Source organism: Penicillium vulpinum (assembly GCF_028829585.1).
Source record: "Penicillium vulpinum strain IBT 29486 chromosome Unknown utg000002l_segment0_segment0, whole genome shotgun sequence".
NCBI lineage: Eukaryota > Fungi > Ascomycota > Eurotiomycetes > Eurotiales > Aspergillaceae > Penicillium > Penicillium vulpinum.
Window position 1 is genome coordinate 312,669 of NW_026643242.1, and position 26,169 is coordinate 338,837.

The 26,169-nt window shown below is 47.2% G+C and overlaps 10 protein-coding genes across 10 annotated transcripts; 5 read left to right on the plus strand and 5 right to left on the minus strand.

Annotated features, from left to right (window-relative positions):
- Positions 1-251: 251 nt before the first annotated feature.
- Positions 252-1,825, plus strand: N7479_003196 (uncharacterized protein; the record flags this gene model as incomplete). Its single annotated transcript, XM_057250893.1, has 4 exons — positions 252-758; positions 810-1,357; positions 1,408-1,562; positions 1,617-1,825. The coding sequence occupies 4 exons, from the start codon at positions 252-254 to the stop codon at positions 1,823-1,825; spliced, it is 1,419 nt and encodes a 472-aa protein (XP_057110218.1).
- A 314-nt stretch (positions 1,826-2,139) lies between these two features.
- N7479_003197 (nucleoside triphosphates FAP7) lies at positions 2,140-2,837 on the plus strand (the record flags this gene model as incomplete). Its single annotated transcript, XM_057250894.1, has 3 exons — positions 2,140-2,322; positions 2,427-2,575; positions 2,636-2,837. The coding sequence occupies 3 exons, from the start codon at positions 2,140-2,142 to the stop codon at positions 2,835-2,837; spliced, it is 534 nt and encodes a 177-aa protein (XP_057110219.1).
- An 89-nt stretch (positions 2,838-2,926) lies between these two features.
- On the minus strand, positions 2,927-3,852 carry N7479_003198 (non-canonical purine NTP pyrophosphatase; the record flags this gene model as incomplete). Its single annotated transcript, XM_057250895.1, has 6 exons — positions 2,927-2,995; positions 3,050-3,111; positions 3,166-3,202; positions 3,256-3,400; positions 3,458-3,531; positions 3,592-3,852. Coding segments are annotated over 6 exons (648 nt in total), but the record flags the coding sequence as incomplete, so codon positions are not given.
- Positions 3,853-4,531: 679 nt separating this feature from the next.
- Positions 4,532-5,911, plus strand: N7479_003199 (Aminoglycoside phosphotransferase; the record flags this gene model as incomplete). The annotated part of the gene is made up of 1 exon (XM_057250896.1): positions 4,532-5,911. The coding sequence occupies one exon, from the start codon at positions 4,532-4,534 to the stop codon at positions 5,909-5,911; it is 1,380 nt and encodes a 459-aa protein (XP_057110221.1).
- A 256-nt stretch (positions 5,912-6,167) lies between these two features.
- Positions 6,168-11,181, minus strand: N7479_003200 (type V myosin; the record flags this gene model as incomplete). The annotated part of the gene is made up of 6 exons (XM_057250897.1): positions 6,168-6,486; positions 6,544-6,617; positions 6,670-10,522; positions 10,580-10,769; positions 10,828-10,960; positions 11,047-11,181. The coding sequence occupies 6 exons, from the start codon at positions 11,179-11,181 to the stop codon at positions 6,168-6,170; spliced, it is 4,704 nt and encodes a 1,567-aa protein (XP_057110222.1).
- An 817-nt stretch (positions 11,182-11,998) lies between these two features.
- nap1 (histone chaperone NAP1) lies at positions 11,999-13,466 on the minus strand (the record flags this gene model as incomplete). The annotated part of the gene is made up of 5 exons (XM_057250898.1): positions 11,999-12,049; positions 12,102-12,439; positions 12,498-13,205; positions 13,268-13,347; positions 13,420-13,466. The coding sequence occupies 5 exons, from the start codon at positions 13,464-13,466 to the stop codon at positions 11,999-12,001; spliced, it is 1,224 nt and encodes a 407-aa protein (XP_057110223.1).
- Positions 13,467-14,622: 1,156 nt separating this feature from the next.
- N7479_003202 (uncharacterized protein) lies at positions 14,623-19,610 on the plus strand (the record flags this gene model as incomplete). Its single annotated transcript, XM_057250899.1, has 20 exons — positions 14,623-14,714; positions 14,775-14,814; positions 14,873-15,409; positions 15,462-15,803; positions 15,853-15,987; positions 16,040-16,106; positions 16,163-16,294; positions 16,341-16,690; positions 16,755-16,900; positions 16,956-17,063; positions 17,118-17,424; positions 17,473-17,626; positions 17,682-18,014; positions 18,067-18,149; positions 18,201-18,332; positions 18,398-18,754; positions 18,812-18,857; positions 18,910-19,060; positions 19,113-19,261; positions 19,324-19,610. 20 exons carry the CDS (start codon positions 14,623-14,625, stop codon positions 19,608-19,610), a joined length of 3,948 nt encoding a protein of 1,315 aa, XP_057110224.1.
- A 295-nt stretch (positions 19,611-19,905) lies between these two features.
- On the minus strand, positions 19,906-20,446 carry N7479_003203 (uncharacterized protein; the record flags this gene model as incomplete). The annotated part of the gene is made up of 3 exons (XM_057250900.1): positions 19,906-20,035; positions 20,094-20,191; positions 20,264-20,446. 3 exons carry the CDS (start codon positions 20,444-20,446, stop codon positions 19,906-19,908), a joined length of 411 nt encoding a protein of 136 aa, XP_057110225.1.
- A 413-nt stretch (positions 20,447-20,859) lies between these two features.
- Positions 20,860-22,788, plus strand: N7479_003204 (CDC2/CDK family serine/threonine-protein kinase; the record flags this gene model as incomplete). Its single annotated transcript, XM_057250901.1, has 7 exons — positions 20,860-20,969; positions 21,020-21,101; positions 21,154-21,405; positions 21,460-21,487; positions 21,539-21,752; positions 21,805-21,999; positions 22,053-22,788. The coding sequence occupies 7 exons, from the start codon at positions 20,860-20,862 to the stop codon at positions 22,786-22,788; spliced, it is 1,617 nt and encodes a 538-aa protein (XP_057110226.1).
- A 349-nt stretch (positions 22,789-23,137) lies between these two features.
- Positions 23,138-24,862, minus strand: N7479_003205 (D-3-phosphoglycerate dehydrogenase; the record flags this gene model as incomplete). The annotated part of the gene is made up of 7 exons (XM_057250902.1): positions 23,138-23,166; positions 23,220-23,301; positions 23,357-23,415; positions 23,468-23,510; positions 23,564-24,153; positions 24,211-24,518; positions 24,582-24,862. 7 exons carry the CDS (start codon positions 24,860-24,862, stop codon positions 23,138-23,140), a joined length of 1,392 nt encoding a protein of 463 aa, XP_057110227.1.
- Positions 24,863-26,169: the final 1,307 nt, after the last annotated feature.

Here is a 26,169-nt window from a genome sequence, read left to right on the forward strand (position 1 = left end):
TGTATGAATTGGACGCTAAAATCTGCCGTATGTGGGTCTCGGGGAACAGGCACCACTCTGCTCGTTTAGGCATCAAATTAATTCTTTGTCTATACTCCTAGCTCTACTTTGTTTGATCAACTTTAGCTTCCCTTTTTTTCTTTTTCTGCACTCTGTACATATACGCGTCTTGCTCCTCTCCCAAGCGGTGTCTGTCAAACATCAACCTAACAATTTCCCCACCAGGGTCAGCACTGAATGAAAACTCCATAATGGCCGACAACAACATCCCCTCATGTCCTTTTTGCCCTTTCACAGACTCCGATGCTAATTTTGTGTCCCAACATATCGAATTCTGTCATCCAGAAGCTGGGGTAACTGGTTTCCTTCAGGATAAACCGCAAGAATTCACCAGCCAAAACCCGGCTACACTGCCAGTGAATGAGGATGGTGCAGACAAATATGTCGATTGTCCACATGGATGTGGTGAGACAATAGCAAGTGCCGAGCTCTCAAGTCACCTGGATCTGCATGTTGCAGAGGACATGGCGTTGGATGATATGGGGGCCACACCCGCACGCTCAACTGCAGACGTATATGACCGTAGGGACGATCGGTCATTTGATGATGAAGATTCCCTCGACATGTTCGACAACTATCAAGGAGGCAAAGGCAAACGTGGGATGCAACGAGACTCCTCTCGAGTAAACACTGCCAAGCCACCACGGCCTCACAGTCCCCCAAGGACAACTAATGCCGATGGCACAAAGAGATTAGGGGTATTTGTCCCAGGTTTGAATCTTTGGAGATAATTAGTAACAATTTTTCAGCGCTCAGAATTGGGTCCTCATGCCCACGAGAAGAAAATGCCATCATGGCTAAAGAAAATGCTGGAAAAGGGCGGCAGCACATCAAGGCAAACCCAAATCACATCGGACGGCAAATTCACACGACGCGAGACAGTAGAAAATGAAACCGATCATCTTATTCCTGCTCTTGCTCGGCTCTGTGAACAGGACAAGTCCGTCCGGCGGGCATTCTTCTGTAGCCCCAAAGTCCGCCATATCTGCAAGCTGCGTCGAGAAGGCGGCTTTTGTGGCTATCGCAATATTCAAATGCTGGTTTCTTGGCTGAAAAAGACTCGTGGCTTTGGCCATGAGCACTTCCCAAATAAGGGACCAACAATCCTTGAGCTCCAGGATATGATCGAATCGGCCTGGGATATGGGGTTCAATAGCTCTGGAAGAGCTGAGACGGGTGGTATTAAAGGCACACGCAAGTTTATTGGAACACCAGAAGTAAGTCTTTCATCATCGATTGTCCTCTATATGCTAACGAGCACCCAGGCACAAGCACTTTTCATGAGCCTAGGAATCCCGTGAGTCATCTAGCCTGCTTCACTTCGACCTCACTAACCGCAATCTCCAGATGTGAAGCGAGGAGTCTGTCAGAGACAAACGATGTACGAGCCTGTGATGCTCTTTACATTGATGTCGCCGACTACTTCCGATCAGCGTGCTCACCAGAAGACGAGACGAAGATCGTCCAAACTGAGCTCCCTCCGATATACTTCCAACATCAAGGTACAACCTCTTAAGAGCTCCGGCGTATATATGTATCTCTCTAACTCGAGTCAGGTCATTCCATGACAATTGTCGGATTTGAAATACGAGACAATGGCAGCGCAAATCTGCTGGTATTCGATCCCATGTTCAAGACTTCCCCTGCAATGGAGCGTCTGATTAGGGCCTTTGTCAAGCCCTCAGATCCCACTCGTCTTCTCAAAGCATACCGCAGGGGGACGCCTTATCTGCAAAAGTACAAGATATTCGAGCTTCTCAAGTAAGTGGTGGTCAATCTTCAATTATTCTAATGCTAATCAGTACTAGGCTATGTGTAACTAGCCCAAAACATGAAGCCACGTAGAAGCAATGATATTCAATTGACACTATATGTCTTTTGTATCATGAGTAATAATAAGAAAACAAAGCCAATATTGAAGTTGCTATAAATGTCTTTTATACATTCCAGATGCGGTAACTTACCCCTCCACGATAAGATAGCCGGGACGAAAATTAGTCCGATGGAATTATTTCATCTGGGGAAACCACTTTCAATCTACAAATCTACAATTCCGCTAAGATTCCTATTTAAGAAAACATGCGCACCTCTCCGAATATAATCATCACCGGCACCCCCGGCGTGGGGAAGACCGTCCACTGCGAACAACTCGCGCAAGAGATTGGCCTGAAGCACCTGTCTATTAACCAGGTCGCAAAGGACCGTGGGTGCTTCGATGAATATGACGAAGAATTGAAGACTTGGGTGGTTGATGAGGATAAGGTGAGAATGCTTCCCACGATTCTCTCCTCTTTGCCTAAATTACTACTCTTTCCGCAATTGGTTCAAGACTCAAAATTCCACATGCTAATCCATGCGCGGCGTAGCTCCTCGATGCCCTCGAAGATGAAATTCCTAATGGCGGCTACTTAATCGACTGGCACGCCTGCGACCTCTTCCCCAAGTCCTGGATCGACCTCGTCGTTGTCCTCCGATGCCCCACTACGGATGTTCTATATGACCGACTTTCCGCACGGTATGACAATCGGCCTCGCAAACCTATCTACACGGTCAAACTAACATGATTATTTCAAAGTGGCTACCATGAGAAAAAATTAGATGAAAACGTTGATGCAGAAATCTTCGGTGTCCTATCAGACGAAGCGCGGGAGGCATTTGACGAAGAGATAGTGGTAGAATTAAACAGCGAGCAGGATGCGGATGTGGACTCGAACTGCCAGAGAATCGCACAATGGGTCGAATCATGGAAGCAATCGAAGGCGGAGAATGCGGATTGAGGGAATTCGTCGGGCCATATAAAATTTTTGATCTTCGTTTCTCATTCTTCTATGGTCTTTTGCGGGCCGAGTTATATACCCATGACGATTTACTGTTGGCCTTCAGCTAGCCACTGCTGCAACTTGACCAGTGCCTTGTACCGGTGCGAAACCTTGTTCTGTTCGCAAGATTTAGTACATGGCTTTTTCGTGGGAACCAAGATCGTTCTTACCTTTTCCTCTTTGTCCATCTCGGCATATGTCTTGCCATTATATTCAAAGATAGCATCCCAGCCTGCCGTATATCAGAACTTGATTCTCTGCAAAACTCGGTTGGATGTTCACTTACCAAACTTTGCTGGACCTCTGGGCCGCACAATAGTACCCTGTATATCGCATTTAGATTTATATAGATTTGGAATGACTGTATCTGCCTTACCTCAGTTCTTCCCTGGAAAATAATTGGCTCTTCACCAGGGCCCCGGCAAAAGGCAAAGGTGCACACAGCTTCGCCAGTCCTGTCTTCGAAGCCATCAAGCATTTTGTTCAAGCCCTCATGGCCCACATTCTCCATGAAATATTTGCTTGACAATAATTAGTATTATTATCATCGAGTAAGCCTTAATATAGCAAAGACGTACATGTATGGCCCAGGGAGACCCTTGAGCGCATGGAACTCAAGCGCAGTGTCTTCGGTCAAGGCAGGTCCATTGATCTACTCCTTCGTAAGCAGATATAATTTTAGAAGAAGAAGAAATGTCTAGGAAGTACTTACCGCCTCGGCAGCACGTCTGGCCTTCTCTTTGGCGATTTCTTCGATTGTGCCTTGGATCTCGGGGACATCGACCTCCTGGTTGTCTACTTGTATGACCTTGCCAAGGATATCCCTCACCTCGAGGAGCTTGTTTTTATTTCCGGTGATGAAATTGAGCTTGGTAAGAGTCATTTCGGCTGGGTAGCTATGGGTTGGTATTTGGTATGAGTTGGACGTTGCGAAGTTGCGAAGTCGAAGATAAGACTGTGATACCCCACCGCGCTACCGCTGACCGCAGATATTGACCTACTACCTACATAGGCATTGAGGATTCTCTCATGAAAACAGTTAAGGAAAAATCTAAGACACTCGCAGGGTATATGTTTTATTTAGATTTCAAAATGACTTTCGTATTTTCTCTACCTCGGAGCTATACCGGGGCGTTCGCGTGTTCGCTGCTTTGCTAGAACTGTGCTGCTATACGGCTAAACTGGTGACTTGCTTTGCAATTCTAGTTCTGATATATCATCTGAGAATGAATTGATTATAGGTGATAAACTATAGGGCGGTACTGTATTCTAGGTACGTTTACTGGTGTTTTGGGTGTAGTCGTCCTCCAACCATATGGGTAGAATCCACGACAAATCCATACAGTTTGATAATGAAAAGCTTAACACGTGTGGGTCGGTATCATCTACCTGAAGAGTTGAGGAATTCGAAATAAATCACCTTACCAACTCCAATAACGAGATAGACTTAGGCCCACACAAGCTATATCAGGAAATTTATATACATATTTCTACACCGTTATATTGATAGCTAGCAGATATAGAGCCTTATAAGGAAGTAATATTTTATTAGAGAAGATCCTATTCGTTAAAGTTGAAAATCTGAGGAAACGTCTGACAAATGGCTCATTCAATTCATTCAACGTGATATCTTGAAACCGCTCGCAGATTTCATGCTCACTCACAACAGAGGCAGTGCTATCGAGGTTGATCTACTCGACAGAGGATCTTACAACATATCCGTGCGGTTAAAGTACCGAAATGGAGCTACTGTGATTCGGTTGTCACAGGCTGGTGCCGTTATGTTCCCTGAGGAGAAAGTCATGAATGAAGTTGCTACAATGCGATTTCTCATGGATCAGACAATAATATCCCTTCCTCTCATTCTTCACTCGGGTACAAAGCAAGAGAGCCCCCTCGAACTTGGTTCATTTATCATGATGGAATATATCGAGCACGAAACAAAAATGTACGCTGCTCTTAACACACCCGATTGTCCGATAGAGGTGCGTGGGGTTCTAGACCCAAACATCGACGAAGGCAGGCTTGAACTACTGTACAGTCAGCTAGCGGGCATCTTGCTTCAGCTCTCTATCCCCTCTTTGCCTCGTATCGGATCGCTCAGCCAAATCGACGATTTCACTTGGGACGTCACACGTCGGCCTTTAACAATGAACATGAACGATCTTGTCCAACGTGGAGGCTTACCTCAGTCGAAGCTTCCCGATGTAAATACTACGTTCGACACATCTTCATCATACATGGAAGTTCTTGCAGATATGAACATCGAGCATTTGATTCATCAAAGAAACGACTGCGTGGATCCCGTAGATCCCGCAGACGACTGTCGGCGAAAATTCGTGGCACGGAAGCTTTTTCGCAAGCTAGCCAGGGAGAAGAAACTCACGAACCCCCTACTCGAGAAAGGGCCTTTCAAAATCTGGTGTGATGATCTACGGCCGGCTAATATACTACTCAATGAGAATCCTGCACGAATTGCCGGGCTAGTTGATTGGGAGTTCACGTATGCAGCCCCCGTTGAATTCTCCTATGCGCCTCCCTGGTGGTTGCTTATTGAGAAGCCTGAATTCTGGTCAGAGGGTATTGAGGACTGGACAAGGGTGTTTGACCGCCGTCTAAAGACGTTTCTTAAGGCGATGAAGGATTGCGAAGACGCAGCAATCCAAAAAGGCCGGCTGAGAGAAGACCAGCGACTTTCAGGTCCTATGTATGAGAGCTGGGATAGTGGTCAGTTCTGGATTATGTATGCGGTGATGCATAGCTTTGCATTTGATGAGATTTACTGGCGGAAGATTGACCCGCGGTTTTTTGGGCCTACTAAGGATATTGAGGGAGCATGGAAAAAGAGACTGGGCTTATTGGATGAGAAGGAAAGAGAAGAAATGGAACAACTGGTTGCTCGAAAGTTGGTGGAAATGGAAACCAGGGTTCTCTCGTGGGATCCAGATGAATACACTCTGGCGTTCCGCGAGAAATTGGAGTGTGAAAAAAAAAGCGAAAGTCGAAAAGAGCCTAGAAGAGAGCATGAATAGTGTGAGCTTGCACGATGGGACCGAGTGAGCCCTTCGATGGTATTTAGATTGCAGTCGTTTATGTTAAAAGGGGAAAGCTCATTTACAGGAATTCACTTAGCAACCTCTTCTGGTCTATAAGCCAAGACGTCATATGCAATTGAAAACAAATGAAAATCATGCGCATCACTGTATCGCAAAGGCCATGGATAATCCAGGCAAGTCGTAATCCGTAGCTCACAGGAAATCCCCAAGTCTAATATACAACAGTAAAGGTCTAGTCCTCCATCATCCCATGGTCAAAATCGAGCCTCTCTTGCTGTGCCATCGCTTGCGCTGACACAATCTCAGCAAGTCGTTTCAGTCGCGGTGTTTGGAGCCAGGATGGGGTATAGGTCTCCAGGGCAGTAATAACACGTGGCTCGGAGATCTCGTACGGGCCACTGTCCTCCATGTCTACCGGAGCCAGGAGGAGCACATCGCTCTTCTCTGTGACACGAGAAGCGACGGCCTTCATGATCTCGCCGTTGATGGGCTGTTCGTAATCTGCCACCAGGTACTGGTTCAGAAGTTTCTGGATTTGGTTCGGAGACAGCCTGTAATAAAGTCAGTTGTGCAACTCATAGGAAAAGACACTTCTAGGGTCCACTTACATCCAACAAATATCCTGAATGATCTCAATATCATTCAGAGTAGCCTTCTTCAGCTGAAGAAGCTTGGTCGCTTGCTGTGAAGGCGTTAGTATAATTACCAAATGAATATCGAACAAGAAAACTTACCATCAAATGCTCTAGCTTCAACGTGCCCTCTGGCATATCATGGCTCTTGCACCACTCCTCAATACGAGTGATGTTGTAGTTGATTTGCAGACCACGCTTCCACGACAGGAAGTTACGTCGCATGAGAAGATCGTTGAAAGCAGTGACGCCAACCAGGCGCAAGAGCTCTGTGACGGTCTGGAGGACGATGGCGTCCTCAAGGTAGAAGGCCTTCATTGCCTTGTAAACACCGTTCAATAGACTGAGGAGATTGTCCATGCTGTAAGCCGGGTTATTGTTGGAGGGTAGAAGCTTTCCAAGGAATCGATTCGTTTCACTGGTGACAAAGCCAGGAAGTGATTGTGACTCGATGATGGCTGGAACGATCATCTTGTACAACTTCTTCTTCAAGACCTTCATCCAAGTATGATAGATATTGAATTCCAAGCTCTCGAGGTCGTGCTTGACAATTTCCAACAGGCGATCATACTCATAATTCTCGGTCTTTTGTGCTTCATACCAATCCTCAGCCAGGAAGACAAAGGATAGCATCTCATGCACGTTGGATAACCAGAAGGCACCGGGGTTGATCGCGTCGTCCCCATCGTGCTGCATAACTTCTTGCTGGATGGACTGCATAACGTTGGCCAAGAATCGCTCCGACTCCTTCACAAATCCGTTGTTCCACATCTCCGACGTAACAAGGTTGATCAGGTATGCTGGGAACAAGACTTCCTTTTCCGTTGGTGGCGGTGTCGAAGTTGGGAGCGGAATCTTCAAGTTGCGGATAAGGCCCATGGTGACTTCTTCGTTCAATTCCTCCTCTTCCGAAAGCAAATTCTCAAGCTCCACCTCGACTGACTCTATGCCAGGAGAAATTGCCGCATTTTGACGGGCAGCGATAGCTCCAGGGGTAATCGCCATCGAAACAGGCCGAGGGTTGTATGCACCACTGAAACGATCCGTGTCGATCCTTTCAGCGCCGGCACTACGTCTCTTAGGCTTAGGTTTCTTTGAAGATACCAGGTTGATCAAGCCCGGGGTAGGAGGCTGGACTGCGCCACCGTTGGGTAGACCATCACCGTTCATACCATTCAAAGGCACAGATCTCTTGGCAATCTCGAGCTGTTCCTCGAGATCGGAAATCCGCTGCCGGAGAGCAGTCTTATCCTTATCATGTTCGGCATCCAAGGTCTTGAGACGCTCCAACTCATCGTTAGAAGCTTGAAGAGCCTCGCGGGAGATTCTCTCCTCTTCTTGGAGGCGCTTGATGGTAGCCTGGGCTTCACTGTGGCTTTGTTGAAGTTTACTCATCTCCTCTTCAATCGCCTCTAACCGCGCTGCGGTGATACCGGCCTGGTTTGCTTCAACCTGAAGTTCCTTCGTGCGAGCCTCCAAGGCATTGTGCCGGGTTCTCCATGACTTCAATTGGGCATCGTAGTTGTCCAGTTGTGAGACCAAGGTTTTATTTTCGAGCTTGAGAGATTGCAAATACTGGGTCAACTCAACCACCTTATTTTCCAACTTGTAAGAAATCTGCTTGAGATCACGGGCATCCTCGCGAAGTCTCTTATAAGCATTTCTTGCCTCTTTGCCTCTCCAGAGGTTTTGGATAGTGATAACCTGGCGGCGATACTGTCTCCAGGCCCGGAGTTGACGCCAGGTGCGGAAAGCACGTTGAATGACCTTAGCCGCATTTCCATTGATAGAGTCCATGATGTTGCGTCGGCACAGGAATCCCTTGGCAATAGACTCGAATAGAATGAAATTTTTGCGGATTTGAGTGTACCGCTTCCTCTCCTTCTGGCCACGCCAGACCCGCTGGATCGTAGTAGCAGCCTTGGTTCGGCGAATCTCATGGGCATGTTGCCGGGCCAAGAAACCCCGGATGAAGGCCTGAGTGGTGAGAATTGATTCACGAGCATCAAGGTAACGGCGGCGGTAATACTTAGCACGCAGGTTCTTCTGGATCATGATGGCACATTCATTCAACCTGGAAGTTCGGAGATTCTCCAGGAATGCAAGCATACCAGCTCGGAAGAAGATTTTAGTAAGACCAAGCTGGTACTTATCTTGCTTTTCATCTCCCAGGGCCTTTCGAAGAATTGCATGGCACATGTCCCGAATCTCCGAGGTCCATTGCGAGGAATGGCACAGCATGTAGTAACGAACGGCAAATTCCTCATAGGTCCATCGGGTTGGGTATCCAGCAGTACTGATCCGGACAGTTTCCAGGACACCACAAGCTCTCAGCTGACTGAGAACCATGGGACCTTCGAATTTCCAAGCCTCCTTTGCTTCGTTAGGCTTAATGCATCGGATGTAATGAACTTCAGTACTATTGATGGTGTGCATCAATTCAATCAGCGAAGACTTGAAGATTCCACCAAGCGTGGGTTTCCGATTGACTGCAACGCCAATCCGACGCCCCGGGGCTGCTGCCACTGGCTTAGACGACATAGCAGCAGAATCCTTCTCGCGAACGGCCGCGGCAGTGTCTAGAATCTCCTTAATGAAAGGATTGGATGAATTGCGCAACACTTCCAAATGTTCATCTGGCACAGTGTCACGGTTCTTTTCGATAAATCCATCAGACTCGTAAGTGACATCGACTGCATAGTGACAGACGGTGAATGCAGATTTTCCGAAGCGGGGTTTCTTGTAAAACTTCTGCTTGTCTGCCGCAAAGTGATGGTGAAGCTTGGTGACAAACTGCTCATCAGAACCCATAGGAAGTCGAGACTCTTCGTCCAAAAGGGCCAGGACGCCGAGTTTCGCTTCGATAAGATCGATACAGGGTTGGTTATCCGAAAAGTCAATGAATGTCCAGTCAATCTCTTCTCGAACATATTCTTCCTGCTCAAGCTTGAACACATGCTGGTTAAATTCTTGTTGCAACTTCTCGTTGGCGTAATTGATGCAGAATTGTTCGAAGGAGTTCTTGGCGAAATGTTCAAACCCGTAAATATCAAGAACACCAATGAAGCATTTGAACTGCTCAAGCACTTCATCGGTAGCAAGGCGGCGGTTGATCTTGTCCACTAGCCAATCAAACAGACTAGAATAGATAAACTTGGAGACGGAGTCTCTGACAACCAAAGCTTGTTGCTGTGTCAGATTGGAGGTGATTTTCTCTCCACGCGTGATAAGTTGCTTCTTTACGATCCATTTCGCAAACTCGGTAGCATCGATTCCAAGCATCTCACACGCACGGAGAAGTGCAGGCTCGGTCGACGAGACTGACGAATCCGTGCGAGTGGCTGTGATCTTGACATTACCGAGGTGTAGCAAAGCGGCAAGAACGCGGAAGATACTTGTCTGGTCTTCCTTGGACACGCCAATCACAGCCAACGACTTCCTGGTCGCCTCAAATTCGGCCTTGTCGTCGACACCGTCAATCACTGGAGTGCCGCCCTGGTTTAGATACTCAAAGTCTTCGGCAGCCAAGAGACCCAGCTCCTGTTTCTCCGCGTCGGAAGCACCGGCTACCAGTTGGTAAAAGATGTGGTAATTGCGCTCTTTGAGAGGTTGGAAGACGAGTCTCGACCGCTCAAGCAAATACGTCCTGATCTTAGCTCCGATAATATTCGTTCGGTCATCGAACATGATCTCGATATATTTGCCGAAACGGGAGGAATTGTCGTTGCGAGTGGTTTTAGCGTTACCAAACGCTTCCATGACCGGGTTTGTAGCTAGGATTTGCTCCTCGGTTTCACTAATTGCCTCTGCGCGGCTGGTGGTGTATTTTCCAGGCTGATCGGATGACTCGCGAGTCGCAAAGTAACGCATGATATATTTGGCGCTCACAGTCTTACCGGCTCCGGATTCGCCAGAGACCACAATCGTCTGATTCTTTCCATCGCGGAGCATGTCACTGCGTAAAATGTGAGCAAAACTGACCAGAAAGAGGCAAAAGATGGACGATTCTTACGCGAAAGCTTCCTCCGCAATTGCGAACAGGTGAGGCGCCTGTGAGGCACGTTGTTTCCCAGCATAAACCTGCACCATCTGCGGTACGTACAGCGAATCGACTCGGGCGAATGGGTTGGTTGCGATCAAAACGATACCACTGTAGGTATATATCTCTTTCTGAGCGTAGCGGAGTTTTATAGCCTGGAGGACTTCAAAGGGCCGTTAGCTGGGAGAGAGCAACTCCGAACACCTAGGAGCAAGACAAACCAGCGGGCTCGTTCAAGTGAGACAAATTTGTCAGATCTTCGCTTGCTTCAAGCATAGCAGGGTTCATGAGCGGAGGTAATTTGGGGTTGTTATCGACCTGCAGCTCGGACTGCGTGGTCTCCACGGTTCTTGTCTGCCCCGATCAAAACAGTGTCAGCCGGCCCCAACGACTTAAAAGACAGGAGCGCGCGTCCAGTTTCCAGCGTGCAAAGTACCTACTTCTCCATTTTCCAATTCGAAGATGAGCTGCACTTTCTCTCCATCCTCCAGCTTCTCCTTCACCTCTGATGCCAACCATCCTTCTGTCGGGTCGGGCTGCCAGGCCCGTGTGCCGACCTCATAGATGTGCGCCATGGCTACTGTAGGTCGTTAATCGTTCTGGATGCAATAAAAGCGGGATATTTGCAGAAGCTCCGGGGATGGGTGGTTTCGGAGGTAGGGTATCGAAGGGTAAAGGCGATTCGGGTAGTCCAAAGACAAGGGGGACTTCTCAACCCCTCATCTCATATTTCGAAAGAATAGAATAAAAGGATTGAAGATAAGAAATAGATGGCGGTGGAAAGAAAACCTTTGAATGAGACTAACTGGCCATTTAGCGAGAGCCCCTGAAGGAGCTTAGGGAATATACTGGGGGGCGCCACACCCCCACAGCGCTGTCACCGCCATCCTACTTGGTCTGCAGTACCTTATGTTTACTATTTACTATGTACATAATTTATAGTAAATGTATTGATTCTATTGCTTATTACTGATTTTATTATTTATCTATGTCTATAGACTTCTTTGATGTCCAAGTTCTGGTTTAACCTGAGACTATTTAATACACACATGTATGTAGGTCTTGTCTCTCGTATTGCTTCCTGACTGCTTAAATTAATTTCAACATTGAAATGAATATAGATAACCCCAAAAAAATATTTATATATCCGTAGACTACCTGCATTTTATAAGACACCTGAGTTCAAGACAGTCCAAGCGTCTCAGCTATGGGGTGAAAGTCCTTACAGTGTTGGACGCGAGAATTACAGACCGATTATGTCAAGTATTGATTGAGTATTAGAAGATAGAGAGAGGTCACGCAGGGGGCACAAAAAGGTAGAAAGCAAAGCAAAATATCAGAGAGTACGAGTAGTCTCATGTTGGGCATTCATCACCGGCAACTTTTTTTCGTTTAGTTTTGCTTGCACTCGGCGGCCTCCTTCTTGGGCTTGGAAGTACCATCCTGGAAATTAATTAGTAAATTGATCTGAATCGGCGAGTGTTGCATGTCATACCTCTTCGTCTGTGTCCTCCTCGTCCACATCACGGTCCGATCCGAGCTCCTCCTCGTCCTCATCTTCGTCCTCCTCATCCTCCTCGTCCTCGAACTCATCATCATCCAAATCCTCACCGAGCTCCTCGAACTGGAGAGCTTCGCCGGTGAACCAGTCAATGGCACGGGGAATGAGCTTCTCCTTGATATCCTCACCAAGCTGATAATCAAGCTCCAGACGCTCCTCAATGTCGCTGGCGACTGAATCGTCATCCTCGGTGGGTGGCTGTGGGGGCGAGAAGAAGTTGAAGAAGGACTCGGTAGGCACACTGATCTTAACAACGCGGGTCTGCTTAGTGTCTAAAAGAGAGTCAATGATCAATTTCAACGTAGCATCCCAATATTCGAGTGCACTTACTCTTGTTGCGCTGCTTCTTGCTCTCCAGGCGGAGAGTCAGGTCTTTGTCTTCCTTCCAGTCAATCTGGGATCCATCGGCGTGGTCGTAAATGAAATCGCCACCGTATCCACTTTCATCCTTGTAGAAGTATGACTTAGAGAGGGTTTTGTTGGTGAAGAACTCGTTCTCAGAGAACTCGAAAATGAGGCGGAATCCGGGTCGGTCAAGGTACTCCATGCGAATGTCGGTGAGGTGCTTGAGAGCATCCTCATCGCGCTCGGTGATCATCTCAGCAAGCGAGATCTGGTTCTTCATGGCAGAAAGCCAGAACTCGGGGATACCGTTCATGGCCTCACCCTCCTCCTTCTTGGTCTCCTCCTTGGTCTCCTCATCATCACTCTCCTCATCCTCCTTTCCGGCCTCGATCTCAGCCTCGGTCGGCTCAACACCGCCGTTGACGATAGTGGAACGACGCTGGTACAGGGGCGTAAACTTGCCGAAGTACTTCTTCTCAAGTTCCAGAACCTCCTCTTGGAACTGAGCCTCAAGCTTAGAGTGCTCCTTCTGGATACCCTTCAGGCCAGCGACACGGCGGCGCACGGAGGGGGGGAGAGATTCGATATAGCCTGACGAGCGACCGACGAGTTGACCCAACTTGCCTTGGATCATGGAGACCAGGGCAGGGTTGCGGGCAAAGAGCGACGCAGCGGCGGCTTTGTCAAGGGATTCTAAGAGAAAGAAAACCACGGTCAAAGAGATGTCGGTGAAGACAAGAAAAGAGATGACTTACCCTCCTCGATGCTGGATACACCAGGCTGCTGAGCGTGAGATGAGATGGGAGCATTGTTGGCCGGTGTGTTTTGCGGGGTCCTTTCTGCAAGTCAGTATTTTTTTTTTTTTTGCTTTTGATAATAGGAAAAATAAAACTGGGGGGATCCTTACGGTGCGACCGGGAAGTCCGCCTTCTTATTTCTGATGGGCTCAGACATGATGGGTAGTTAAAATGGGAGGGGGAGGAGAGGATGAGGTTGAGAGAAAGAAGAAGAATTTGATACCCGTTTAGTTTTGGGGGGAGAGAGTCTGGAAGATGGTGGGATCCTTAGCGCCCTGTGGCCGAGGGGCTTGGCGGGACGGTTCTGGTTGAGCCTGCAAAGGCTGCAAATTCTCCCAACAATACATTTTAAATACCTTTTAATACCTTTTAGATTTGTCGGATCTTTTACTTTGGATGTATTTATATTAATTTTACCTCTCTGTTGTTCATTTATGATATAATTTCTTCATTCCTGTAATCATTTTCGATCTGATCGCTCCCGGTGGCGCACCCTGGACCATTACCCCTCTCTCTCCAATTCCAATATGTTATGGAGCTGGGGATTATGTATCTCTATATGATTGTGGTTCTGAACACTTTCTTTCTTTTGGTATGAGTACGTATGTAGCCTTTTTTAGAATTTGCTTGGAGGGAAAAAATAGGTACATGTAGTGTGAGATTCGCCCCCCGTGGGTAGAAGATATATATAGAAACGGGTATTTTATACTCCGTACGGGCTGCTTGTTTTGCCTAAGCTGCATGACATTTAATGACGTTCAAGGTTCAGATGGATGATGAACAAAGTACTTTGTCTTATAGGTATGCAAGTATTAACTCTAAATATAAATAGCTATTTGAGTAAATGTGAACGCAATTGAGCTTTCGAGGCCCTTGAGTCGCGCCATGTAGATCGTCCCGTATCTCCCGAGGTCAGATCGCAATCCCGTAGACGATTTAATGGCCAATGAGATGTCAATAAAAGCCCAGGAATAGGATGCCAAGAATTATCCAGTCTTCTAGATTGTTATAGAACCCTATTGATATATATAGAATGGCATATAGAAGCCATTATTGTATACATTTTTATATGACTGCGGATTTCCAAATTCGGCCCGATATGGGTATACCGGGGAGTCACATGGAGATAAGTCACCCTCCGCTGTGGGACACCGATAAGCTCCAGCACACATCCTGTTTCTGTGGGAACTTGCGCTCTGCGGTAAATGCTCTCCTTCGGTCTGGTGTCGGTGAAACACAACTTGACTAAAGTCGCAAAATAAGACCCCCAGAGAGGCTTTTGGGGAACCGGCTGAGCTTTCTCTCTCTTAAACATGGGAAGCCGTCCGCAGTCTCCCTCGGGGACTGGTCCCGTGGACCTCTCTATGCCTCGAAATGGACTGCGACGCGATTCCATGCGCAGCAGGTTGCTACACTCCCTTTCTATTTACTTCGACCCTTGAACACCTGCTGATAAATCCTCCAGCATGAGCGTCGTGTCGGATGTGGAGATGGCCCGTAATGAGGTATGTCGAATCTCCATTCTCACGTGCAGGCTTCGACGCAGGGACTGACTTGCACTAGGTCTTCGATGGCCCAATATCTGAAAGCATTCCTTCCAGCGTCGTCTCGTTCGCGCACCGCCGTGATCGAGCAGGCTCTACGGTGAGCTTTACATACTTTCAGGACGAGGAAGACTTTGCAGAATGGTCGAACGAAGATGCAGTGGATGACCAAAGCGAGATTGATGAAGAATCTCTACATGGGATTGGGGATGCGGATATCGAGTCAGTCAGGGGATCCTTTATGTCTAAGCGAATGTCTACTTCTCGCGACTCGATTGAACATCCGCTTCTTTCTCGCTTTATGTCCGCCAGCTCTTATGGCCGAGACCGACGATCCGGCAGTCGGTTGAATCAAAAAGTTTATATTGCGTCGGAAGATTTGACGGCCGTATTTGCTGGCTTTTCCACGAGTTCGGGAGGGTTTGCTATCTATATTGCCCTTTGCATCTTGACTGGTGGATTTGCCTGGCTTCTCTTTCGATGGCTGCCACGATGGCGGGTAAAGTTGATTGGGAAAGCAACTCCGATAGGGAAATGTCAATGGGTGGCTATCGAGGTAAGAATGTGAAAATTTCTATCCCGTAAAATAAACGTCTGACCCATGATAGGACCAATGGAACCAATTCACCATCCATAAAGTTGGCAGCCAACCTTATGGACGTCCACTTTCCACAGTTTTCGCCGACTCAATAAGTCATGCCTATGATGAAGATAATGATCCGACTATTGCCTCTCTGCACTTCGTCAACTATCGATATCTGAAATTCTTTTATCATCCAATCCAGGATAAATTTTCTTTGATCAATGGCTGGAAAGATCCCTCGTGGACTAATGCAAAGGTCATGCGAACTGGATTGGATGCCGACGAACGAGACAGCAGGGAACAGATATTTGGAAGTAACGCCATCGAAATTGACCAAAAGACAATTCCTCAGCTTCTCGTCGACGAGGTCAGTGTTCTCCTTCTACTCTTTCATCAATGTATCTGACAGTGTACAGGCCTTTCATCCTTTTTATATCTTCCAAATTGCGAGTCTCGTTCTGTGGTCCATGGACGAGTACTATTACTATGCCATCTGTATCTTTCTCATATCGTTTTTCAGCATAGCAACCACTGTGGTAGAGACGAAATCAGTGCGTTCTACCCAAGAATTGGACCAATATCGTGAAACTAACGATTTTATAGACAATGAGTCGGCTTAGGGAGATATCTCTCTTCGAGTGTGATGTTCGCGTTCTAAGAAATGGATTCTGTTCGTTCATTCTATGTGTCAATTTACTGGTTGGTGTAAACTGATCGTATCTATAGGGCGATCCGTTTCCTCCCAAGAGCTGGTTCCTGGAGACGTGTATGAATTCTCCGACCCATCGCTTAACCAGGTCCCGTGTGACTGCATCTTGTTGTCAGGAGACTGCATTGTGAATGAGAGCATGCTCACTGGTTCGTTTAAAACCGCAATATTTATATATACATCTAACTCGAATAGGTGAATCTGTCCCCGTGTCCAAAACACCACTCACCGATGACTCCCTCAATCATCTCGATCTCAGTACCCCTTCTATCCACCCCCACGTTGCCAAACATTTCCTTTTCAGCGGAACTAAAGTAATTCGGGCTAGAAGACCCCAGAATGTCGATGACGACGAGGCAGTAGCATTGGCAATTGTTATGAGAACTGGCTTCTTGACAACCAAGGGAGCCCTAGTTCGATCGATGCTCTTCCCAAAGCCTTCTGGGTTCAAATTCTACCGGGACTCGTTCCGCTACATTGCTGTGATGGGGGTGGTCGCTCTTCTCGGATTCGTTGCTTCATTCGTTAACTTTGTTCGATTGGGTGTAAGTCAATTCTTGGACAGACGATTTTACAAAGTTATTTGGCTGCTAAGCTAACGAAACACAGCTCGCTTGGCATTTGATTATAATTCGAGCCCTCGATCTGATCACAATTGTTGTACCGCCAGCTCTCCCAGCCACACTTACTATCGGAACCAATTTTGCGCTCTCACGACTGAAGAAACAGAATATCTTCTGTATCAGCCCACAGAAGTGAGTGGCAAAAGACGAATAATGTCCTAGTTTTGATACTAATATATGGGACTAGGGTCAATGTGGGAGGAAAGCTGGACATTGTTTGTTTCGATAAAACTGGAACCCTCACAGAGGATGGGCTGGATGTGCTAGGAGTGCGTATAGTTACCCGTGGTAAAAGGTTTGTCTGTTTCCAAGTATGATCCTTAAGCCGGCGCTGAAGAAGAGTTTCTAGGTTTTCAGACTTGCTCTCTGAGACGTCTGACGGGTTTCTTCGTCCTTCCCCAGAGGCCAACTCTACATACGATATTGAAAAGCAAAGAAAGCTTATGTATGCCATGGCTACGTGTCATTCCCTCAGGGTAGTGGACGATGAGCTGTTGGGAGATCCTCTCGATGTGAAGATGTTTCAATTTACTAACTGGACGTTTGAGGAGGGCGGGAGCCATGTTTCCGACCAGTCAAACACTAAACATGACACGATAGCACCATCAGTTGCAAAGCCCCCGCAAGGACAGACCGGTGACGAGCAGGATGTAAATGTGAGTTAGTTTTATTCATGGCATAGCTTCATGTCTAACAATGTTCAGAATCCCCTTGAACTTGGAGTACTGCGGAGCTTCGAATTCGTCTCCAATCTTCGCCGCGCAAGTGTTGTCGTCAGAAAGTTCGGCGATAATGGAGCAAGTTTCTTTGTTAAGGGTGCCCCAGAAAGCATCAAGGATATATGTATTCCCGAATCACGTCAGTGCTCCCTCTCTCTCTATATAAGTATGCGTTGCTGATAATTGTTTTGCAGTTCCTTCGGATTATGAAGATCTCCTGAATTACTATACCCACAAAGGATACCGTGTGATTGCCTGCGCTTCCAAATACGAACGCAAGCTGAGCTGGATGAAAGTCCAAAAATTGTCACGGACGGATGCTGAATCTAACCTGGAATTCCTGGGCTTCATCATATTTGAGAACAAGTTGAAACCTAGCACTGCCGGTGTGATCTCCGAGTTGAATGAGGCGGGGATTCGCAATGTAATGTGCACCGGTGATAACATCTTGACTGCCATCAGTGTTGCTCGTGAATGCAACATGCTTGGACGTGATGAACCGTGTTTTATCCCGCACTTTGTTGAAGGTTTGTTTTACCGCATCCAGGCTATACTCAATCCAGTATTAACGATATACAGCACCTGGACTTTCATCCAAAATTTCTCTCATATGGGAATGCGTGGATAATTCAGACCTCCGGTTGGACCCGACAACACTATTGGTAAAATATCTTTTCTCTACATCGAATTATTAACAGCTAATGCGACTGCAGCCTATGAACACCGTGGAGACCGACCTGTCAATTCCAGAACACGCTATCGCCGAGCGTGAATACTCCGTCGCCGTAACGGGTGATGCGTTTAGGTGGTTGGTTGACTTCGGGAATGAAGATGTACTCAACAAGGTAAGCAGCTGTTGTACTAAATATTTTCGTTTTTACGATGTCTCGGACTAATGTGTGCTGTATAGGTACTTGTATGCGGCAAAGTGTTTGCCCGTATGTCCCCAGACGAGAAGCACGAATTAGTTGAGAAACTTCAGTCTATTGATTATTGCTGTGGCTTTTGCGGTGATGGTGCCAATGATTGTGGAGCTCTAAAGGCCGCAGATGTTGGTATCTCATTGTCGGACGCCGAGGCTTCTGTTGCCGCACCCTTTACTAGCCGCCTGTTCGAAATCTCCTGTGTCCCGACGGTGATTAGGGAGGGTCGAGCTGCTCTAGTGACAAGCTTCTCCTGTTTCAAGTTCATGAGTCTTTATTCCGCCATTCAGTTCTCCTCGGTCAGCTTCTTGTATACATCAGGATCAAATCTCGGTGATTTCCAGGTAAGTGGGCTATATTACTAAAAGATTTGACGGATCGCTCTCGCTAACGTTTTCAAGTTCCTTTTTATCGATCTTGTGCTCATTATGCCCATTGCAGTCTTCAGTTAGTGGTCTATCTCTACTAGATTTGAGTATCTGAGCTAAATTTCTTCTAGTGGGCTGGGCTGATCCTTCTCCTACGCTGTCTCGGAAACGGCCAACTGCTGATCTTGTCTCGCGTAAGGTTTTGACACCTTTGCTCGGACATATCTTGCTAGTTGTGCTGTCACAGTTTGCAGTCTTCCAGATCGTTCAATTACAGCCATGGTCAGTAACTGTCATGACATACCAATCAAAATTATCCTAACAAATGATGTAGGTTTTTGCCGCCACAACTGGACTTGGAAAAGAGCAACATTACCAACTCGGAGAACACGGCTTTGTTCTTGTTCTCCTGTTTCCAATACATCTTTATCAGCGTTGTTCTGAGCGCGGGTCCGCCATTCCGGAAGCCAATGACTCAGAATGGTAAGAATTGCAACACCTACTTCACTTTCTTGCTCATCTAGATACTGACTGTGGTTGTTTAGTGCCGTACTTATGCACGATCATCGTCAACATTCTGATCTCGGGCTACATGCTCTTTAGACCATCCGACTGGGTGTCAAAGGTGATGCAACTGACTTACATGTCCGATGCTTTCAAAAGCTGGTTACTCGCGCTGGCATTCGGAATCTTTGTTCTGTCCTGGACATCAGAGAAGAACATATTCCCACGCGTGGCACAGATGATTGGACATGCTCGTGGCCGCTTGCAGCCAAGCTACCGCAAGAAGCGCAAGATGTACAAAGTGCTGTTGGAGGCATTGCGCATATGAGGTACGCTCTCAGAGCACCCACATTGTACGTTATCAAATACATAGACTTGTAGATTTTCATAGTTTGGATATTGTAATCTAGTCATTCGTCTAATGAGGCTCCACCTCGGCCACTCGGGGGTCACAGAGTTACCGTTTCAGACAATTGAAAAAGAAAGGGTATGATACAATTCGGCTGGTAAATGGCTATCGTGAACCTGGCACTTGTGGCTTTTGAGATGCACTCGGCAACAACCGGCTCTCTGCTCCTTCCTCTCTCCATTCCAAGTACATAGCACGCAATGCGGCCCAGCCATCACCGCTGCCCTGAGAGACAAAGCGGCTGCGCCAGAAAAACGAAATCGACGATTGTAACCAGATCAGTGGTCCCAAGGGTGCTTCCAGCCCAACAGAGCGGCACCATCCTTCTTGGCTCGGTACATGAGCTATCCAGAAGAGTCATGTCAGTATAAATTCTGTATATCAAAAGTAGGAAATCCTTACGAAGAACCACATGCTAGCGCCCAATGCAGTTGCAGTGAAGCGGTAGAGCGGCCGGACCGGGTGGATGTGGATAGGGTGGGAGGACTTGCCCGCCATGACTGTAAAGATTGGAAGGCAATTAGTTTCCACAGAACCGCATGAGCAGGGAGAAAGGTGCATATGAGATGTACTGTGTGCTGAAAATGGCTGTTGTTGGTTCGCAGAACACCAATCTCGAATCGGATCTGGAGACGGAGGGTTCTGCGGTTCAACGGGGACGGAGAGGTCGACCGCACGTGACCTGTGACGGCACTCGAATTCCACTGCAGGGCAGTGTTTGGATTGTTCGGCAGGGCAATCAGCAGAACAATCATTTGATTTATTATTGAAGAGTCGTCTGACTCTTATTCTACCTGTGCCTTGATTGGGCTGGTTCCTATTCAGGTTTATATTGAGCCTATTGCATGGCCGAGCTCCATTCACCAGGCCTTGAACAATGCGAAATCGTCACACATGCTTTTTACTATGATATGGACTCGCCTTTTAACACATTCGACACCCTTGATTCTCTTCGAGAAAATCCCCGCTAATTCACCTTGACGCTTTCCCACAACCATCTCTCTGGAGACATTCTCGAACCCTCCTTCGTGTATCTTGACGCAGCATCAAACCAAAGCATACTAAAGACTCTTGACCTCGGTCACCGATTCATTTCGACCTAATTCAAGGTTAGCGCAATCGAGCTTCTACCACCAGTGTGAGCGACCGGCACAAGCGACGAACCAGCATGGAAATCAAATCCCTGGAAAAGAACGAGGATGGCCAGGCTCGTTTCCCTGGTTGTTCGAACATCCGTGATTATGAATTTCTCGACAAGCTTGGAGAAGGAACATTCGGGTAAGTCCGGCATTGCTGTCACCGAAAGAAACCGACTGACTGGTTGATAGAGAGGTTTACAAAGCAAGGTCTAAAAAGGACACAAAAATTGTGGCCTTAAAAAAGATCTTAATGCACCACGAGAAAGAAGGCGTAAGTTTACTGGCCTATTGTTTGTTTGCTATAAACTGACTTGTGGTGCTAGTTCCCTATTACCGCCATCCGAGAGATCAAACTCATGAAAGCGCTTTCCCACCCAAACATTCTGCAGCTCAAGGAGATGTCAATTGAGCGAGGCAAAGGCGAAGGGCGGAAAAAGCCGAGCATGTACATGGTCTTTCCATATATGGAACATGACTTGTCAGGACTCCTGGAAAACCCGGCAGTTCAATTCACCGAACCACAGATTAAATGCTACTTGATGCAACTCCTTGAAGGACTCAAGTTCATGCATGCAGTACGGCCGCCTTGAAATATCCATCCCTGCAATATCTTTCTAACAATTTCGCAGAATCGCATCCTACATCGTGATATGAAAGGTAAGTGTTGTATACTGATATACCATAATTCTAAGCTGACAAAATGAATAGCGGCAAACCTGCTCATTAGCAATGGAGGACTTCTCCAAATCGCTGATTTCGGTCTTGCTCGGCCTTATGATGATGCTCCTCCACAACCTGGAAAAGGAGGAGGAGATTCCAAAAGAGAATACACTGCACTTGTTGTCACGAGATGGTACCGTCCTCCAGAGTTGTTGTTGCAGCTACGGAAATACACCACGGCCATCGACTTATGGGGAGTAGGGTGAGTTTTCCATCCCTATTAGCCAGGATTACCATATTCTAACATTTTATAGCTGTGTGTTTGGCGAGATGTTCAAGGGCAAGCCCATCCTTGCTGGAAACAGTGATCTTAACCAAGCAGAATTGATATTCAATCTCGTGGGCACTCCCACTGAGGAGAACATGCCCGGATGGAGTCAACTCCCGGGTTGTGAAGGCGTGAAAAATTTCGGAATCAAGCGCGGGAACCTCCACACAGTCTTCAAGGAGTATGTTACTCTTCTCTCAAGAAGATTTGAGCCAATAACTAACCATACAACAGCCTAAACCCAGCAGCCATTTCTCTATTAACCGAGCTCCTCAAACTAGACTGGAGGAAACGCATCAATGCCATGGATGCATTGAAGCACCCATACTTTACCACCCACCCACTCCCAGCACGACCCGGCGAAATCCCCCAATTCGCAGACTCCCACGAACTCGACCGAAAGAAGTTCCGCAGCCAGCGGGTCCCAATGCCCCCAGTCCCCCCACCCGTCTCCAACACACAAAGCAATGGCGCCTGGCCAAGTTCTGGTTCTCGCGGACCAGACTCTCGACATAGCCGCGTGCCTGGTGCCGCCCGTGGAGGCAGATCAAATGCACCAGGAGCACATGGAGGCCATGGACACCATGGAAACCAGCAACGCCGCGGGCCTTTCTCACATACGCAAAGAGATACGGGATTACCCCCACGTCCTCCCGCACCAACCAACCCGCCATGGGATGGATCGCAATCTAACAGAACTGACGGGAGAGATGATCGCCGAAATCAGTTCGGACAAGGTCGCCCAGTAGCCAGATCGGGGAATCTGGATTCTTATGTTCCGAATTACAACAGCAATGACCGTGGTAGTGACCGCGGCAGCGATCGTGGCACCGACCGCTCGCGAGACTCTGGCGAGCATGGCTCGCATTCAAGTGCCGATTGGCGCTCGTCAAGTCGACGTGATTACCGTCGGGATGCTCCAAGAAGAAGGAGCCGCAGTCCCGGATTCAGAGACGGGAGTCGAGGTTAGAGTCATGATATTCAGCGTTTTTTTTACTTAATGCATTCTACTTGGGCAGTTAATCATTGTGGATGACATAGGGAAATTTAAATGAAAATGAAAATGAAAACATTCATGGCATAACTTTTATCTAGTAAATGGTGCATGATATTCACAAAATATACACTCAACGGCTTTTACATCAGTCGTATCCCCAACTCAATATACGCATGAGTCGGCAATTGCAATCTTGTGACTTCCAGGACCTCGTTGAGAGTGTCCTTTTGCAATTGAGATTAAGTCCCATGGGGACCCATTTATTTTAAGTTGATTAAAGCATCACAGCCCGGAGGCTAGCTTGTTTTTTTAGAGCGGTCGTTTAGTACAACACGCGGGTCATGATGCGAGCTGGAATGGTGTTAGCTTCAAGTCCATGCGAAAGAGAAAGGATATGATCTTACAAGGAAGGCTCTCGAGTCTGGTATACAAATCCTTGATGGTGGCAGTGTCCACATTGCTGATATCAGCCATCAGGTAGGCAACCTATTAGAAGTTAGTTGTCTTTATTCTTTTGTATAAACAGCACAGATGAACCTACATCGCCTCTGCTATCGGTCATCTGCTTGTCGACGTTGTGATCACCAAGAATCTCGTTAACTGTGGCATTGTTAGTTGAAAGATCACTTCATTTGAATCAAATGTACTCTACCTTTCCTCAACACTCCAGGAATGTTCTTATGGATGTAGATGACCTAGGCAAAATCAGTATCATGGCAAAACCGGATGACTGTACGAAGAAACTTACACGAGCGTGGTCAGACTCGTCCATTGTCAAGGAGCGAAGGAAAACCTCGGGCAAGTTGACAGCACCCAGGGTGGAACCCTCGTTAGCATATCGGACGAGAGCCTGGGCGACCTCAACACCAATAGCCTTCTGAGCCTCTTCGGTACTTCCGCCGATGTGGGGAGTCAAGATAAGGTTCTTAAGCGAGCGCAGGTCGGCTGCCCAGGTGTTCAGCTCGTTGTTGAAGTAGTCACCGTTTCCGGCGGGCTCATTGGGGTAGACGTCCAGAGCGGCACCGGCGACCTTACCGCTGCGCATGGCATCGATAAGTGCGGGGATATCCACGACAGTTCCTCGGCTGGCGTTGATCAGGTAGCTTCCCTGCTTCATCTTCTCGAACTGGTGGGGTCCAATCATGCCCTTGGTCTCGGGGATCTCGGGAACGTGGCAGGTAATGAAATCGGCCTGGGCCAGGAGCTCATCCAAGGTCTCCACCTGGCGAGCAGTACCCAGTGACATTATGTTGAGGACATCGAAGTAGATAACCGACATGCCCATTGCCTCAGCCAATACGGACAGCTGGGCACCGATGTGGCCATATCCAATGATACCTGAGAGGTCAGCGAAATCCCCCAGAAAGAACGGAACAGTTGAGGGATATCACATACCGATGGTCTTTCCACGAATCTCCCAGCAACCGTTGCTGACTTTGTTCCAGGTACCAGCGTGCATCTCGTTGGAGCGATCACCCAATTGACGGGCAAGCATGACCATTTCACCAATGACCAACTCGGCAACACTGCGAGAGTTGCTGAAGGGGGAGTTGAAGACGGCAATACCCTGATCGGCGGCATATTGGAGGTCGACCTGGTTGGTACCGATACAGAAGCAACCGATGACGATGAGGTTCTTTGCTTCCTTCAGGACTCGTGCGGTGAGTCTTGTCTTCGAGCGAATACCGATGACGTGGACATCACTATAATACAGAACAATTCATTAGCGCTGTGAGTCACCGAGAGGGACTTCAATTTGGACCCACCGAATCTTCTCAATGAGCTGATCTTCTGAGAGGGAGGACTTCAGGAATTCCACCTGGTAGCCTTGCTGGGAAAGGATATCACGGCCGGTCTGGTTGACATTCTCCAGGAGCAGGACCTTGATATCTTCTGTGGCGAAAGGCTTCAGGGGCTTAACGTTGACTGGGACGGTGCGGTTCAGAATCGAGCTGTGGCTGGATGGGGAGTTGAAGGAGGCGGTGGGGGAGGTAGCGAGGAAGGCGGCCTCGTCCTGACGAGGACGGATATCTCTTGCGATTGACATGATTGCTGTGTATGTAGATGATTGAATAGAAACAATCAGGAAAGGTGCGGGAGTTTAAAGGTTCCACATGGATGACTCTTAATAGAAATTAAGTAAGCCCCCCCCCCCGGCCGGAATCGGCCTTTATGACTCTGTTTTACCATTAGCAATGACTACGTGCAGTACATAGTGTATATTTAGGTATTAATTGGTATTTCTCTTTTTATACTTAAACAGATTGTTGCGATATACAGTACATTATATAGTACTCTACTCTATACCCAGTTATATTATATTTGGAGGGGCATCGCGGGGCAAGACTACTTTTTTTTTTTTTTTTTTTTCCTCAGTTCTAACCAATCAGGTTTAGTTCACATGTTTATCGTATGAACTTACCTGTTTTAGGCAATGCCAGTTGGTTTTATATCATCGCGTGCTCCCTTGACTATGTATATATAACATATATATAACATACAACATACTATATACAGGCATACGCGTAGACTATATTGGTGATGGATAATCTATTGGATAGGCTCCGATGCGAAAATCCCTCTTATCTCTTAACAATGACAGAGGTCTATCTCTCTAAGCCAGGTGTCTTAGGGCTTGGAAAGATGCCAATGATGAGAAGATCACTTGCATGGCATTGGGAGAAGGCATCCCCTCTGCAGTTGAAAAGAGGGTTGAAGTAATTGGAGTACTATATGTTAGCTGCTTTTGGTTTATAACTAAGTCCTACAATTATTCGATATTTGTGAACTCCTGTCTTGATGCATTGGCTTTCTTGCTAGTCATACCTAGTATTGTCTGCAAAAGGGAAAATTTAGTACTGTAAATGTAATGACACGAGGTTCAACACGATGGATACTCTATTACTAGTAGCTAACTAGTAGATTATACAGTGCAACTCTGAGCAAACAAATTGCCAAGGGATGAACGAGTTATACCAGCAATGGATCATCATAGCGGAAGTGCTATATAAAATGTAGGATTTTGGAGACAAGTATGGAAGCCTGTTGCTGCCACAAGGCCAAAACGTGCGTTCGCCATCTCATTCAAATCCACTCACCCTTTTATGTGTATACTTTGTATGTAATTCTTCTTATCTTCGAGCTACAATGCCCCTTCTTCCACCAAAGCGTGAGCTTCTTCCTATATGCACTCAATGTTAAACAGAATGCTAACGCTGTACGGTACAATAGGGATGAGATAGACTTCTCCACTCTCCTCACTTGTTCATTTTTCATTTTTCAAAATAACGTTGTGAACGCCTCAGAAAAATAAGAATTGTTTACATCTGAACATTGTCTATAGAGGCATATCCG